Below are 17951 nucleotides of genomic sequence, written 5' to 3'. Positions count from 1 at the left end.
CAGTAATTCTAATCCTAGAGATTTACCCAAGCCTTACAAAAACATATCTCCATGTAAAAAGACTTGTGCAAGGATGTTCAGAGCAGCTTTTTTGTTTTTATAGCAACTTTTTCAAAATAGCCCCAAACTGGAAAAAATCGAATGCCCTTCGGTAGGTGAGTGCGTAAACAAAATGTAGGATATCCATACACAGGATACTACTCCATAATACAAAGGAAGGAACTATTCCTAGCTGCAACACAATGGGTGAATCTCACAGAAACTATGTGGAGCAAAAGAAGATGATCACAAAAATATACTTACTGTATGATTCCATTTCCATGAAATTCTAGAATCAAGCAAAAACTCAGCTCTAATGACGGCACATCAGTGGTTATCTGAAGTCTGGGTAGGTGTGAAAGAATTGACTACGGAAGGGCTCAAGAGAACATTTTGGGGTGACAGTTACGTGACCATATGTATGCATTTGGCCAAACTCCTCAACTTGTACACTTAAAACAGGTGTATCAACCATATGCACATCATTCCTAAATAAAGGTGATTTTTAAAAAACTAAAGTAGTTACTGATCCAGCACAAGAAGCTAAGCCTCCTCATTTCTGATACAGTGTGTTTTGTGTTTTGTTTTGTTTTGTTTTGTTTTGTTTTGTTTTGTTTTGTTTATCCTACCCCACAGCTCCCACAAGGTAATGCTGGAATCCAGTGATAGAATGTGGGAAGCAAGGCAGGAGTGAGTAATGGCTTTGAGATTCAAGCCTGGTTGACCAGGAGGATGGTTTGGGAGAAAGCTGAACTGTCTGTCTTTAGATACAGAGCCTCAGCTCAAGCCTTTGGACTTCCTGATTGGGTTCGTTTAGTCTGAAACAAAATGAACTCCTCCCCCCCGACCCCCCTGCAGAGAAAGGTATAGTTAGCCTTGGAGCAGGGGGAAGCAGAGCCAGGAAAGAATCAGAGGAAAAGTCATCAAAGACAGAAGAGCCAAGAGGAAAATTTTTGTAGAACCTAGAACCACGGAGGAGTTTTTCCCACAAAGAACAAGGTCAGAAATACTGAGAAGGGTGAAGACCTAATTGATCTCAATAAAACGAGTATCAGATCCACAGCTCTGAAGTCATCTGGAGTAGGAATCTGGTGCCTCTGCTTACTAGCTCAGTGACTTTGGACAATCTAGTTAACTGCACTCTAACCCAGTCTAGGAAGGTAGGGACAAACAATGGTTTTGACCTGAGATCCATTCTGAACATTCAATGAGAAATGTATATAAAGAACTTACAAAGGCTTGACTGTATATTTGTTTCTGATGCTGTTGTCATTAACAAGCTGTCATTTAATCTTTTTTTTAAGTAATATTAAGTATTTGTTACATGCCAGGTGCTGTGCTATTGGCTTTGTGTGGATCGTGTCACATAATAGGTGACACTGTGCACTGGGTGGGTCAGAACCCAGGCAGTATGGCTCAGAGCCTGTGGTCTCTGCTTCTTCTGGTAGAGTATTAATGAAGGGCCTACAAGGGGCTCAGGGAGTGGGAGAGAGGAAGGAAACTGTGGCAGATTGTGGAATGTTCTTGCAGGAAATGCGGAGGTGGAGGCCAGAGAGAAGTGAGCAGCCGAGTCAAGGTGGGATTTCTTAGGAGAGACCTGCGCGCTGAGCTTCTCTGGAGATTTGTCTCGGGCAGTGACCAGAGCTTCTTTAGAAGTTTTAACCCATGCAGCAGCATACATTTATTAAGTGATTGCTGTATGCTCTCAGAATGCCCCTTACTCTTGCACATGGGTAGGACACTGTCTCCAGGGAAGTTGAGTCCAGCCTCGCCTGGTTCCACAGCAGACTGTTGGCCCCGGTGGTCCTGGCTCCAGCATGACAGACTTTGCACCTTGGAATTCTCGGACTCCTGTCAGTGCCACTTGCGGCGGTCTCCTTTTCATTACGCCAGTGACACACGCCGAGGGGATGGATGCAAAGGCCCCGCCCGTGCTCCATCATGCCTCCTGTTGCCCACAACGTGAACAACCGAAGGCTGCAATGGGGAGGAAGACTACAGGTGCTGAGGCCAGCCCCTCTCCCACCTAAGCCGTCCCACGGAACGCAAGCAATTTAACAGACTGCAGGAAACGATCCCTCCCTAAGCATTTCCACTTCCCACGATGATTATGGAAGAAAGAGAAATTGTCATTCTGCATGGCTAGCAACAATACATGGCGCAAGTCTGCATCTGGCTTTAGGATATTGAAGCGTCCCCAAGATAACTCCTGCACTGGGCAGGAGGCTGGGAGTGCAAGCCCCGCCTCTGCTGACTGAACAGAAAGCAAGAAACTCCATGAATGAAATGTTACCAAGGAACTAACAGCTCAGGTCACAGTATGCAAAGCTGGGTGGATTGTAAGGGGGGGACAGTATAACTTACAAGAGGGGAACCTTTTATCCCCCATTACGGGCCAAGTCAAGCCTATCATAAATCTAAATTCCCCTGAATAGCTATGGTTAGACTGGTGATGTGTTCAAAGATAGGCATATCTTTTCTTCCTTCTCACTAATCCCACCAGGACAGTACTAAGTAGTTAACGAGATTTTTTTTTTTCCTGAATGTTTGCAACACACTTCATATGCATCTCCTTTTAGTTTTTGTTTTCTTTCTTGGGATTTCCATTTTTATTTTAGAAAAGAAGTCTTTCGGGGCGCCTGGGTGGCTCAGTTGATTAAGCATCTGACTTTGGCTCAGATTGTCATCTCACGGTTTGTGAGTTCAAGCCCTGTGTTGGGCTCTGTGCTGACAGCTCAGAGCCTGGAGCCTGCTTCAGATTCTGTGTCTACCCCTGTCTCTGTTCCTACCCCTCTGACACTCTGTCTCTGTCTCTCTCTGTCTCTCAAAGATAAATGAACATTAAAAAAATAAATAAACATTAAAAAATATTTTTTAAAAAAGGAAGAAAAGAAGTCTTTCATTGAAAACACTGAGGTAAACTTAAACTTATGTCGACAAATGAAGGTTGCTTGGCATGTTCATTTGCTGAGTTTTAAAAATTGCAGATTTTCTACAGATTTGTTGGTAACCTTTTTTCCAGTTTTACTGAGAAATAGTTGACACACATCACCTTATAAGTTTAAGATGTACAGCATAATGGCTTGACTTACATATATTATGAAATGATCCCCACAATACGTTTAGTTAACATCTATCATCTCCTATAGGTGCAATAAAAAGACAAGAAAGAAATTTCTCTCTGGGATGAGAACTATTAGTATAATTTGATGATTTTCTTAAATTCCCATTCATTTAACGGTTGGATGAAACCTGAGTCACCCAAGTTCTGGCTTGGGATGATTTTTTAACTTCTCAAGTATGTTCTCAGGCTTAGAGATTGACTTTTTTAAGAATATAAACTGTTACAAAACATTTTTAAATGATTGTGGATGTTACATACATATCTTGTATACGATATAACCTTATGAGTCTTTTTTTTTTTTTTTTTTTTTTGCTTAATCCACGCTTCTGTTTTGTGTTGTTTTTCTCTTTAATCCAGAAATAGACAAAAAGAAATATTACAAGTACAGCAAGGAGAAGACGATAAAGTGGCTGGAAAAAAAGGTAGAGTACGCCTCCAGTACCTTACGGCAGAAAAAGTTTTAATGCTCCTTTTAAAAAAATATTTACAGAAGGAGGTAAGTGTGAATCTAAAGGGCCATGTTGTTTATCCAGCTAAAATACAGAAACTGTATAGAGATACCCAAATACTCTTCATCCTCCCTAACTCATGTATCTCTGGGTTTAGCTCCATGTTTTCCTTTGACCTGCATCCCCATTTCCCATGATCCTCACCCCTGAATGAAAGAAGTTCCCACCATCTGGTGATGGATATTTGAGTCTTACAAGCCAGATAATACCAGGCGTGACACGCACTAACTGCTTTCGGTCCCTGTCTCAGAGGTTGCTTTTGCTCACACAGCGAGGCAGGGGGCTGAGGCAGACGGGATTCAGGCCTAGGGGAAGTGTGTTTCACCTTCAGCATCCGGATGCTGGAGGGAACTTAGTGGTCCTAACATCCCAGAACTAATCTCAGGTCTGGGGCAATGGTTTTCAAATAGATTCTGTGGGTCACAACCAGTATTTCTCTTGAATGGGATGGGATTGGGGTGGGATGGGATGGGATAGGGTAGGATAGGATGTATTAAAATGTAGCACAGAGTAAGGGCAAGTATTAAGTGTGGTTCTATGAAGCATATATATGTGTTGAAGTACTGGGTTGCTGGGTATTGCTTACTGCAGGTGTAGTAGAAACAAACTCCTTTGAAAGCCACTGGTCTAAGAATATTGTGGACTTTCATACTGATTAAGAATCTCACCAGTCTAGGTCTACTGATGACAGAGTTTTTCAAGTTCAGTATAGTACGGATTCTGAAGATTCTCTTCTGTCTTGTATGTGGAAAACACACTTGTCGTACCATGTTACTGGGCACACGGGGAACCCAGAAACATGGAAGCGAACCTTGCGGAATTAATCAGGCTCCTACTATACAAAATAGTGGAAAGATTTTACAAGTGCCCCCATGGTTCAGTTTTCATTTGCATTAATAGTAGGTGAAAAATAAGGGTGAGTGCTGAGCAGGGTCTCGGCATTTAGGTTTTGTTGTTAGCAAGTGATGATGACGTGAATCGCAAATTCACATGTATATTTATCAATTGTGTTTCTTTTCTTAAATTCCTAGGAAGTGGGATATTAATATGATTTATTCCATTTAGAAAAAAATTATTGCATATAAACTTTGTGCCAGGCTCTTTTCTAAAGGGTTTACATATATGAACTCATTTAAGCCTCACCACAATACTGTGCATTAGGTACTATTTTTGTCCCCATTAGATAGAGGCACAGAGAGGTTAAGTAAGTAGTCCATGGTCACAGAGCACAGCCAAGTAGCCTGACTCCGGAGGCAGTGCTCTCATACTGCGTAGGCATTTAGAGGTCCATGTTTTGACATCATCCCCAAATGCTGCCGCTGTTGCTCAACTCCTGTCCAAATGTGCATCTCTCTCTCATCTTCTGGTATCTGGTTAAGACATTTCTAGGTCCTCAATTACTTCTTCCTGGATCTTAAATGGATCGAGGATCATCTGGAAGGCTGTGGATCTCTAAAGTTCCTTGGAAATACCCTGATGTTTCCCTTTTGGTTACTTTATAGGTTAATCAGATTGTGGCAGCCTTAAAAACCAATAATGTAAATGTCAGTGCCCGGGTACAGGCAACTGCATTTTTCTCTGGTGACCAGGCTTCCAGTGACAAGGAAGGTAAGGAAATCAGTTTTTTTAATATTATGTATTTATTTATTTATTTATTTTTAATTTGAGAGAGAGAGAGAGAAAATGAGCATGAGTGGGAGAGGGGGCAGAAGGAGAGAGAGAAAGAATCTTAAGCAGGCTCCACACTCAGCGTGGAACCTGATGCAGGGCTCGATCTCAAGAATTATGAGATCATGATCTGAACCAAAATCAAGAGTCTGACGCTCAACCAACTGAGCCACCCAGGCACCCCGGTAAATCACTTTATCAGAAATTACTTTTGCCTGGAGTAAGTTGCTGATTTACAGATGCCTGCCTCATGATTTTAAAATCTTAATGTCCCAGAAGCTTCGCATTCGTGTCCATGTGTTCTCATAGATCTTGTGGCAGTGTGCATTTCGTTTCAGAACCAAGTGGTATTTCTACCATAGATCGCTGCTGTCACTAATCGATGCTTAAATAATTCCTTCGACACGTACTTATTTTGCAAAAACAGTAATGGCCACCCTAACAACTCTGGCCGTCATTCGTTGAGATCATGTTGTGTGCCAAGCCCTTGGCTAATTTGCCAGTATACACACAGTATCCCAGCTAACACTCCCCTTAAGTCTCACTTTACAATGAGAGTCTGGAGGCTGCACCCAAAGCCACACAGCCAGTAAGTGGTGAAGCCGAGCCTGCCTGACTCTGGGGCCCACACGCTTCCCCTTTCTGTCATACTGCTGTGTGTCCCTAGGCTTCCAACGGGCTGCTTCTGTTTGCATCTTGGTCTCCAGAAGTGTATGTCCTACCATGGATCTTAATATTTTGATTTTCGATGGAAATTGATGCCCTTGGCAATTTTTTTCTTTTAGATTCTTAAGGTACATTCTTTTGCTTTTTCCAGTGTAGTGTCCCCTTATTTTTGTATGTACAGTTGAATAAAAACAGCTGTATAATACAATTAACATTCTTAACCGTGGGACAGAAATTATTCTGGGGGCGCCCGGGTGGCTCAGTCGGTTAAGCGTCCCGTTCTTGATTTCAGCTCAGGTCATGATCTCATGGTTCATGAGATGGAGCCCCACGTCAGGCTCTGTGCTGACAATGCAAAACCTGCCTGGTTTTGCCCCTCCCCTGCACTCACTGTCTCTCAAAATAAATAAATAAACATTAAAAAAGAAGAAAACTTATTCTGAGTTTAAACTCCAATTCAATGTTCCCCTGTTCTAGACAGGCATACGACTCCAAAGCATCAGAATTTCATCATTAAAAAAATTAAAACTAGGACCAGGGATCTGTTTGTGATTGAAGGCGATTCAGGCGGTCCTTGATTTGCAGAAATCTACCTTAAAACACCTTACACATGTAGATGTTAGCAGGCTCCAGGCATTCAGGAAACGGTGGACAGCTCTGCTGAGCTGAGTTTACTGAGTTTACCGAGTTTACCAGCTATCACTGGTTTTGACTGGCTTTAACAAAAGAGAAGGGATTGAGTCAAATGGATGGATGGACCCCAGATTTTTTTTTTAAGTAGGAGAAGGGATGTTAGACATTATTTAGATAGACCTCATTTTAAAAGTGAAGACTCATGGTATCAGAGAAGGAGATGACTTATCCAGGGTCACCCGTCATAGCTAGTAGACTTCTGTCTCTGAATCCAGTGTTTGAACCAACCTCTAAAGATAAGAGTCTGGGTGTGGCTATCTCACCACTTGGGGTCCTAGCCATAAAGTAAGCTTTACAGTGTTTCACACCATTTCCTTTTTTTATATCTTTAGTTCAGTATGCTACCAGAAGAGGCAAACCAATCTTGTGTTGACTTTCTTAGTTTCCTTTGTCTCTTCATGACTTATTGGATAATTACTAACCTAGAACCAAGAGCACATTTAAAGAAGCGTCCCATGATAACTTTCAGTTCTGTCTTGGGGGTGAGGGTCCCTCACTGAAGACTCTTTGAGATCCTGTGGTCTAGGCAGCACTTTAATACTTAGGCAAATTATTATCTTAGTTTTAAGGCAGAAGAGGAAGAAAAGAAGAAGCAAATGACTATCACAGCAACAAACCTGAGATAGTGCTTTTGGTAGTTTATATCCCCATACGTTGATCCCATATATCGTGTTTCATTATCCTCTAGTATTCTACCTAAAATACCGAACTGAAAAACAGGGTTTTAAAAAAGATTTTGTCTTATGTATTTCATTGATACCATAGCTTCATTTTAGTACTGACTGTCCAGGTGCTTTAGAATTCACGATTATACATTCTACCGAGGTTAGTTTTTTACATTTTTGAAGGCATTTTTCTAAGTTTGAGAGTACGTATAATGTTCAGGACCCTTACAAAGCAAGTGCTTGACAGAGAGAGACACGTCATGTCTTACATCTCTTACATGAACATATTTGTTACTGTTCATTAATTAGATTTACCCGATATTGAAGCAGACCTAGAAAAGATTACTCTTTAAAAGACATGAATATATCGTCGTATTACAGCTGACTTGGAGCTTTATTTGCTTTCAAAGGCCCCGACTAAGACAACAACCCTGAATTTGTTTCAACTCTCATTGGGCAACTGCTGTGTTACTTGATCTCCTCATATCTTTGCTATCATCCTGTCACACCTCATCCATGAAGTCCCTCACTACCCTAACAGCTGGATGTTAGCATCCCCAGTTTACAAATGACGAAACTGACGGGGCACCTGGGTGGCTCAGTCGGTTGGGCCTCCGACTTCGGCTTGGGTCACGATCTCGCAGTCCGTGAGTTCGAGCCCCGCGTCAGGCTCTGTGCTGACAGCTCGGAACCTGGAGCCTGTTTCGGATTCTGTGTCTCCCTCTCTCTCTCTCTCTCTCTGTCCCTCCCCACTTGTGCTCTATCTCTGTCTCTCTTTCAAAAGTAAAATAAACATTTAAAAAGTAGTAAAAAGAAAAAGATGATGAAAAAGATCAGCCCCTCTTTGTTATGCCTAATTTTTCTACCTTGAAGTCACAACATTCACATACCACATACCATAGCGACTATTAAAATATATAAAAACAGGGGCGCCTGGGTGGCTCAGTCGGTTGAGTGTCCGACGTCGGCTCAGGTCATGATCTCGCGGTCCATGAGTTCGAGCCCTGTGCCGGGCTCTGTGCTGACAGCTCGGAGCCTGGAGCCTGCTTCGGATTCTGCGTGTCTCTCTCTCTGACCCTTCCCCGCTCGTGCTCTGTCTCTCTCTGTCTCAAAAATATATAAACGTTAAGAAAAAAAAATTTTGTTTTTTAAATAAAAAAAGAACAAATGACGAAACTGAGGCTGTGAGCTTAAATGAGTCTCTAAGGCCAGCTAGAGCCAGAATTTTAACTCTGGTCCATTTGGTTGTAAAACTATCATAATTGTTACTAATTTTTTTTTCTTTCACTCTCCATTCTGTTTCTTTCAGAGGATTATATTTGTTATGCCCATGGTCTGGTATCTGATTACATCCCTAGAGAACTCAGTGACGACCTGTGTAAATATTTAAAGTAAGTATCATTCCTCTTCAGTCGTAATTAGGAAGTACCTCGGCGCTTCCTGGTCTCCCAGCAATAGGTCCTTTATGGCTCATCACATCACATCACATCACTATTTTTTTTTTTTTAACGTTTTTATTTTTGAGACAGAGAGAGACAGAGCATGAACAGGGGAGGGGCAGAGAGAGAGGGAGACACAGAATCCGAAACAGGCTCCAGGCTCTGAGCGGTCAGCACAGAGCCTGACGCAGGGCTCGAACTCACGGACCGTGAGATCATGACCTGAGCCGAAGTCGGACGCTTAACCGACCAAGCCACCCAGGTGCCCCATCACATCACTATTTTTGATAAGAGAGTATTCTCGACTTACCTCCTGGACTGTGTGGTTTGAAGGTAATTTTTAGTGGACACTGGTGGATTGGAACAAATTGATTTGGTGGATACTGATTGCGGAAACTTGTGAATGTTAGGACTGGATTTTTGGATTGGTATGATTTTAGAGGGTAAACAGTATTAAAATTGATCCCCAGTTACACTTAACTAATTTGGTTCTTTGTGATGATTTTAAGAGAAATAAAGGTTAGAAGGAAAGAAGAGATGGCATGTGGAATATTCTTGAAAGCTACATGTAAAGGCTTTGTACCATATTTACCGTCATTGGATACTCACCAAATACCTTCATTTTGCCCAGCACTTGAAGCGGAAAGAATGAAACACAATCTGTGTCAGAGGGCAGAAAACGGGTTTAAGAAGGACCTGATTTGTGTTATGTCCTTCATAAAGATATTTAATATACTATAAAGACTTCACCTTAGGCTGAAAAGAATGTGTTTATTTTCTAGATTTTAGCAACTATTGTTAAGATTTTATGGGTGTGATAATAGCTCTCCCTGATTCTTCTAGTAGCTTTCTCCTCTGATGCATAAACATAAAGCGACTTCTTAACAGATGCATAGTTGCTGTTTTTAGCAAATGACTTAGGTCCTACTTTAAAAAACAATCAGTGGGGCACCTGGGTGGCTCAGTCGGTTAGGCATCCACCCAACTCTTGGTTTCAGCTCTGGTCATGATCTCATGCATCGGGCTCTGTGCTGTGGCACAGAGTCTGCTTGGGATTCTCTCTCTCTCTCCCTCGCTCTCTGCCCCTCCCCAACTCACGCTGTCGCCATCTCTCTCAAAAATAAACTTAAAAAAAAAAAAACAACAGTGGGAACTGGTTTCTAGTGTAGTTAAAGTGCTTGCAAAGCCTGCTTTCAATCAATAACCCTATCTTTCTGTTTAATATTTCCCTGTGTTTCTCAGTGCCTGTTTGTCTCATTAGAGACCTATGTCTCTGTACTCCCATTATTTTTTAGATTCTTTTCTTTACTTTGAAGTGTTTAAAGATTTGGGGAGAAAGATAGGTCAATTCAACTTCTCTTTAATTGAAGAAAAGTAAAGTTTGTGTGACTTTTTGTCAACAATTAAAATAATTTTCAATTTCATATATGTGCTGCATTCGTCGTTTTTGAAGGAAAAAAATCCTACAATGCCAGAATGCAAATTTCTAGAGGCTAAAGTAAAGCAATTCCATTTCAACAATGAGTTCTAATTTTGTTTTTTTAGTTCAGACAGTTTCACCACAAGGAAAATGAAGATTTCTTCATTTAGAGAAATTTCATTCCTTTCACTGAGGCAGTTGTACAGTCAGATACATGGAGGTGAAGCTATTCCCCAAAAGTGGGACTTGTAAGTCCTAAGCTGGCCCAGACTCTCTGTTTGCTTGTCTATGAAAAACAATGACTATGATTCTTATTTTTCACTCCTTAGGCTTCCAGAACCTTCAGCTTCATTGCCAAACCCTCCATCAAAGGTAAGGAGCTGTGACTAAGCTATCTTTGGGGCACTTGGAAAAATATTTCATTTTTACCACATAAGTTTCGTTTGTTCTGGTACATTTGAAAGCTTTTTTTTTTTTTTAAGTTTATTTATTTTGAGAGGGAGAGAGCACAAGCAGGGAGGGGCAGAGAGAGAGAGGGAGAGAGAGAATCCTAAGCAGGCTCTGAGCCATCAGTGCAGACCCCGACATGGGGCTCAAACTCACAAACTGTGAGATGGTGACCTGAGCCGAGATAAGAGTCGGACGCTTAACCGACTAAGCCACCCAGGCACCCCCATTTTAAAGCTTTCTAAATCCACCTTGCACGGACTGATGTCGTATGGATTAAAGATTGTAATGAGCTGTCCATCGGTATTTTTTATTTTTGTAGATTTTACCTGAATGATAAAGTGCTGTGAAAACCAGATAAGAGTTGGTTTTAGCCAGATACCTACGTGAAAGTCTTATAGATACGTGACGAAATCTTCTTGAGTCAGCCAGATCCTGCAATTAACTTTATTAATCATCAGGAAGACTCCATGTATAACTTAAACTCACTTTGCCAGATCTAATTGTTACTGGCACAGAGGTGAGCAGAGCATGATTTTTATAACACAGAGAATCCTTTGAACAAGATAGCCAAACTTTTTTTTTCCCTCCGCTTGAAATGATCAACGCAACTTTTGTGTTGCACAAAACCCTTCCTCTTCCAGCTGTTCTCCGACCGCCACCCACCGCTCCCCTGCTCCGTGGGCCGCAGCTTGTTTTTGTCTCCCAGATACAGAGAGTAGAGAAGGCAGCCATGAACCACACCTGATGGCACACTGTGACGTCCCTCAGTCCAGGCCTGATCTCAGACAAGCGAGCGCTGCTCAGAGACAGGGAAATAAACACATGCATCAGCTTGTCAGTGAGGCCATTCTCCTGCCAACAGAATAATGGATGCCCTGAGAATGTACAGTGGACACGTCATGGATGTTAAAGCACTTTCTGTCTTCCCGGCCTTCACGATGGCCAACGTACTCGGGGTCATTTTTGTTTGTTTGTTTTTGTTTGTTTGTTTTGTATCATGTCCTGTTAAAGTGCATCAGTAGTAGCTATGGGCCATTTTCAGCAGATCGTCCGAGGAGGGGCATCCTTTTCTCTGGAGGAATAGCACTGGGCAGAGGTCAGTTGCTAAGGTCATTCTAGGTCAGACCCACACTTCTTCCAGTCTGGTAGTTAATCTCTGACAGTAAGTAGCTCTAGGGGACAGAGACATGATTGCCTTGCTGTAACTAAGGAGATGGGCATATCCGTTTCTCTCTCATATCTCTCCTTCCAAAACCTAAGCATCTTTCTTTCTCCCAAATATCCGTCTTCCATAGTAACTTAGAGATCATTCGTGAACAGATCGAAGCCTGTTCTTGAAGCTTTTGGCCTCTGATAGCATCCGGGGTAATGCATTTCATACGTTTGCTTTTAACCCGGTTTTCTGTTTTCGTATTTTAATTTCCAAAATGTAAATCATTTGTGATGTCATTCATCATTTATGATTTAGATCGGAGGTCAGCAGACTTACTCTGCAAAGGCCAGAGAGTGAATACTTGAGGCTTCGCGAAGCAGCTGGTTTCTGTCACAACTGCTCAGCCCTGCTGTGGTAGCACAGAGACAGCCACAGACGATTCATAAACGAAGGCGGGCGGCCGTGTTCCAGCCAAACTTCATTTATAAAAACAGGCGGCCGGCAGGGCTTGGCCTGCGGGCGGTTTGCCAAGCCCTGATTTAGATCTCCCAGTCCTGTTTCCCCTAAATCTCACCCTCATCTCCTGGATTGTTTAGTTGCTTTTTGAGGTCTCCCGGTCTATTGTGTCTTCCTGGGGCTCCGGCGTGCAAAGTGCGAACTGCACTGGATGATGTACCACGGCTTAAACAGGCTTAGGGTAATGTCTTCTGCTAGCTTTCTTGTCTGCGTCCAGGATTTGATTGATTTTTACAGTAATAGAGTTGACCGTTTTCAGGAAATACGTTCCAGTGGCTATTAGGTATCTTTGTATCTGTTTGTAATGATGGCACGAAGCCTGTCATCCTTAATATGTTTCACATTATTTTCTTACTATCACATGGTTGCCTGTATCGAAGCCCTGCTTCCGCCCGTCGCCCCCTTCCATGCTTTGAATTTATCGCTGGCAGCTGGCAGAGCCGAATGCAGTCAGTAGGTTGGAGACGCTCCTGAGCTCCTTCTTGCAGCTCATTTGTAAGAATCAGACCATCCTAGCATGAATCCCTGTGGTACTCTTCTGTTTGCCCCCCTCTCTTTCCAGAACTGTACCCGCTTAGTCATACCCTTTGTTACTGTCTTTCTGAGCCCTTTTCTATTTCTTCTGAAACATCCCTCAAACCTATAGTGATTTGGTTTTTTAAATAACAAAAATTCAAGTGAGTGTAACAACTATGACTCTTTCAAGCATATTCAACGTGAGCTGTGAATAACACTCAAGAAAATTCCAGGCAGAGCCTTCCACAATCAATTTCTGTTATCGTAAGCACTGATAACTGGTGTCTTGCTTAGCAGTGAGCCATTAAAACACCTGGACAAGTCAGTCATCTTATGAAACATTTTATATTTGTAAAGAAGCACTTTTCATCTTAACCTTTACCTTGAACATTTTTCATTTGACTTCCTTTTCCGTGAAAAGTAAATACGCCCAAGGGTTTATAATGACATCTGTAGAACATTTTGCCACAGAGAAGGAAAGCAAACCACCTTATAACGTTAAGCTTTTTGCAGTTTGCATCAGAGCCTTCATCGTTATTACCTGCGAGTTCCACTCTCCTGGCTGAAGAGACTTTTCTACTAAAAATATGCATCACCTAAATACCCCTGATCTTAATTTAAGTAGAAACATGTATTCTTAAGTTCCTTGTATACGTACTTTGCTGGTAGGTAGTTCATTCGTGATAAGCTAGTCTTTTTCTTTTGAAGGTTCCCTTCTTAGATTGTGGTGTGCCCAAGAGAAGGTTTTGCCTTATAGATTTCCAGGATGCCCCTGTTTTTTTTTTTTTTTTTTTTTTGATGTTCCCTTATTTTTTTGATTTCCCGGGGCGCGCCCCCCCCCCCTCCCCGCCCTTGTTTAGAATGAAGTATTTCAAGACCTGTTGTTTTATCCCCTTGGGTTTCATTCATGTGCCAGGGTATCTTTTAGCCCTAGCCCTGCAGTTCTTTGTTTAGCAAAAGCTGGGATATGAAGAGGGAAGCCAGGAACAAATCTGCATTTCCCAGGGAAGAGTCACGTTAGATCTTGTCAACCCAGTGTCTCCACAAAGAACCCAAAGATCTATAGAAGACCAGGTTGTGGTCACTGTGCAGTTAGTTCTCTGTGTTAATCATCAAGACTTCCCTGCCCTGTTGTGTGCCTTTTACATAGTAAATGTGTCACGATTCCTTCTATAATGGGACCATTAAGGCCACAGTCTAGCTCTTGACAAGATTCTCCCATTCCTTGGTGCACGAGGCTCATGTGGATGGTGAAAATATGAGGTAGAGGTGGGCTTGGTTGCACCGGGCCTCATGGAAAGAGCACTTGTTAAGAAATGGAGATCCTAGCCCTTGTCCTCTGCTAGGTGGCCTTGATCATTTGTTTAGTCTCTCTGTGCTTCCTTCTGCTGGCTTCATGCTTTGCAAGGTTGTCCTTGTGTGGACAAACTGAGATAGTTCAGTTGAAAGGAGGTAAGAACATGAAGCTATACAAAAATGGTAACAACAGAATCATGGTGTGCCTTCTTCCTCAGTGGACGTTACACCAGCCCAGATGGTGAATGCAGTGGGGGTTCTGGCTGGACACCTGGCCCCCTTAAAGGAAATTCTTGTCTTTGACCCCTGTGCCTGCCTTCACCCCGTTAGACTGTCCTGGAAGTCAGCAGTCACCTAGATGCCTCCTGGTCCTGGTACATACAAAATATGTGATCAGTACCACTAGACTGCCCAAGGGGCTGGGTCGTGGGCTCACCTGATCATATCCCCCCCCATCACCAAGGCTGCTTTTCAGAAGGGATGTGTGGCTTCATTCCCCAGACAATTGGCAAAATGCAAAGTAAAGCCCTTTGCCGGGTCTGTTGTTCCATTTGGCCTTGATGTGGGTCCAGATTGGCCCTGTTGTTTTCTTAAAAATGGAGTGATGTGTCGAGGTGACATTTTATACCACTTTACTGCTCTAACATTGCAGAAAGTAAAGTTATCTGATGAGCCTGTAGAAGCAAAAGAAGATTACACTAAGTTTAACAGGAAAGATTGGAAGACTGAAAAGGTATGTGTGTCCAGCTGTAGTGGCATATTCTTGGATCCCGTAGGTGATCCTGCATGAGGACACGTAGGAACAATTACATGCTTGATTGTGATTTTACAGTTTTAACCATGAAGAATTGTTAACTTGCATTTCTGCGACTCAGTAATTCAAAATTGTGAATGGCAATGGATATGTCAAGTCAAGAAGACTTGTGAGGCACGAAGGCAATATGCTTAGCAAGAGTGTGCCTACCCTTTGCTTTATATTAAGAGTAGGGGGGCACAAAGAGAGGGGGCCTCCACAGGTCATTTTTTGTCAACTCTACTGCCTGGAAGCTTCCCGGAACTTATGATGAGGACCATAATTACTAATATTAAATAGGGTACAAATAATTTTCTAATCTGTGTTTATCCTTTTCATTTGATTTTTTTAACAGCTTTAAGTTTTTCTGAGGATTAAATAATAGGAATTGTTTCTTCTTGTGATTTTTCTCATTATTTTTATGCTTAAAAAGACCTTGCCCAATCCAAGATAAATTAACTTCCAATTGGACTTTAACATTTAACCCCCCCCCCCACCTTAGCACTTAATGTTTTTTTTATAATTTTTTTCTTTGATCTATACGTAATTCATCTGGGCATGTGACGTCAGGGGAAAATCCAGGTTGAGATCTGGCAAGATAGCTGGTCACCTCAATGGCTTCTGTAAGCAGGGCAGGCTTTGGCGTTCTCTGTGAGAACTGCTTCTGCCCCACCCTTGCAACTGCTGCTTTCTGTTGTATCTATTTGGGCACCGCCCCAGGGAAATGAGGGGCTGGACCCTGCTATCTGTTAAAGACAGGGGATAACTTGTCTCGAAGAGACTGCCACTTTTCACCATCCCGTGAGGAAATAAGCCTTCTAAAATATAAGTACAGAATGTGAAAAGCAAGGTTTCAGGGATCAGACACCGTGCCCTTAAAAGGTTCTCTGTCAATGACTATCTCACAGTTCACAGGGAGACACAGGAATTTTTTTCCTTCGCTGCTTCCCATCGCGTATGCTTCTGCTGAGAAGTTATGATGCACTGAAGGAAACTCGGCTACTATTTACCTCCTGTTAGTGCTCGTTCCAGGATGTGGCAACAAACCAAAACAAAACAAACAGTGACCATAAAGAGATAGAAATTTAAAAGGCAGAGTCACTTGAAGTCAGCTTTTTGAAAAGTTCTTAGTTGGAGGAATCCCAGGGCAGTGGTCCTGTTGGTCCGGGATGCTCTGCAGTACAGGTTATCTTTTGAATATTACAGTGTTGGCCTTGGTTTCCCGGAGAGCCTATGAATAAACTCCAACGGTAAATTGTTGTGAATTATTCATCGTGCTGTAATACCAGGCTGTAATTCCTCCTCTGACAACCGCAGCCTATGTCAGTTCCTTTGTTGGTGTTATTGCACTTAAAACACCCTCCAGAATTATTCCCCGAAAGTAAACCATTGGTTGCAACATTCCCCTCCTTAGAAGGCAGCCGTTTTGCGTCCTGCTTCTTTTAACGTATTTTGTGTCTTAGGTCTGAATTCTGAATAGAAATCAGAACTTTAAAAAAAAAAAATAATCATTCCCTTATGAAGCACGTTACCAGCAAATACTTCTCTTAATGAACCTTGAGACATGCGTGGTCTTGTTTGATTTGCATGTATGATTCATAAACGTTACATTTGTAACAATTGTTCTCTTATTTTCCTTCACAGAAAAATAACAAAATGACCGCAGCTCAGAAGGCTTTGGCTAAAGTTGACAAGAGTGGAATGAAAAGTATTGATTCCTTTTTCGCTGCAAAAAATAAAAAAAAACTTGAAAAGACTTGAAACTTTCAAAATGAAATCTGGCAAAAAATATTCGCCTTTTCCACGTTCCGTTTTTGTCCTTCCTCCATGCCACTCTACCTCCTGACCCGTAATTACCACCTTTTGAAAAAATAAAAAAAAAAAAAAGCTTTTTTAAAATGAGGGCAATTTTCAGAGTCGAACATTTCTTGGCATTTGATTTTTGTGTTTCTGAACAAAATATGGGAAAGTAATTGGGTAACTTCATGGCCTGTGGCCTTCAGAGTCTTGTCTGACATCATGAAAAGTCATCAAGTGAACAGAGCTGATCTGTAGCTAGCCTCACAGTTTCCTCAATAAACGAACATGTGACCATATTTGAGTGTATGCCTATAATTTTGCACAACTTTCCCACATGGTAGCTGTAGCAATCTGGTTTTCAGGGTAGCAAGAGAATTCAGATAACAGCTGTCAGAAACTACTAGTTTGCTAAAAGCCTTTAGTTTTTGGTAAATCTTTTGTTTAACACTGTCTGTTTTATGAGTACCTGTTCTTTGCAGAAAATAGAGAAAAGTATAAAATTAAAATTCGAATCTCCCACCTTGACACTGGCTGGAGATAATATGGCATGTGTTTCTATAAGAATAATTTTTTAAGGAATCATAGTAGTAATTTTATAATCTTTTTTCTTGACAACATCATTTCGTGAGCATTTTCCCAGGCTGCCAAAGTATTTTTCATAAATATGCTTTTTAAATGATGGTCATTTTAGGGGCGCCTGGGTGGCTCCGTCGGTTAAGCGGCCGACTTCGGCTCAGGTCATGATCTCGCGGTCCGTGAGTTCGAGCCCCGCGTCGGGCTCTGTGCTGACGGCTCAGAGCCTGGAGCCTGTTTCGGATTCTGTGTCTCCCTCTCTCTGACCCTCCCCTGTTCATGCTCTGTCTCTCCCTGTCTCAAAAATAAGTAAACGTTAAAAAAAAAAAATTAAAAAAAATTGTTGGAGTGTCAGTATTTTTCTTATGGACCCTAAAGATATTCTATAACTTAAAGGCATTCTTGTTTGTCCACTATATTCATTGTTAATTTTTTTCTTGGCCTGTAAATTGTCTTTAATTTTGTGTATGACTTTTTTGTCATGCAGATGGTTTTGGTTTTTAAGTAGACGTGTGTGTGTGTGTGTGTGTGTGTGTGTGTGTGTATAAACTTTTCCTTTATATTGATGTTATACTTAGAAGGATGTTTCCCTTTGCAGGAAGGTTAACCACTTATTTTCCTCTAATTTTTC

General features: G+C 41.8%; 1 protein-coding gene across 1 annotated transcript in view; it reads left to right on the top strand.

The window, feature by feature from the left end:
* The window catches only part of LOC125917996 (ribonuclease H2 subunit B-like), a gene marked incomplete at its 5' end in the record, with an annotated part of 28527 nt that extends 10869 nt beyond the window's left edge, over positions 1-17658 (top strand). Inside the window, 7 exon segments of the mRNA XM_049624059.1 lie at positions 3521-3585; positions 5175-5280; positions 8674-8755; positions 10553-10595; positions 14807-14887; positions 16592-16681; positions 16683-17658. Of these exon segments, the coding sequence (XP_049480016.1) occupies positions 3521-3585; positions 5175-5280; positions 8674-8755; positions 10553-10595; positions 14807-14887; positions 16592-16681; positions 16683-16793 (578 nt within the window).
* Between the last annotated feature and the right edge of the window lie 293 nt (positions 17659-17951).

Source organism: Panthera uncia, unplaced genomic scaffold (genome assembly GCF_023721935.1).
Source record: "Panthera uncia isolate 11264 unplaced genomic scaffold, Puncia_PCG_1.0 HiC_scaffold_358, whole genome shotgun sequence".
Lineage (NCBI taxonomy): Eukaryota > Metazoa > Chordata > Mammalia > Carnivora > Felidae > Panthera > Panthera uncia.
This window is presented reverse-complemented; position numbering and strand designations above follow the sequence as displayed.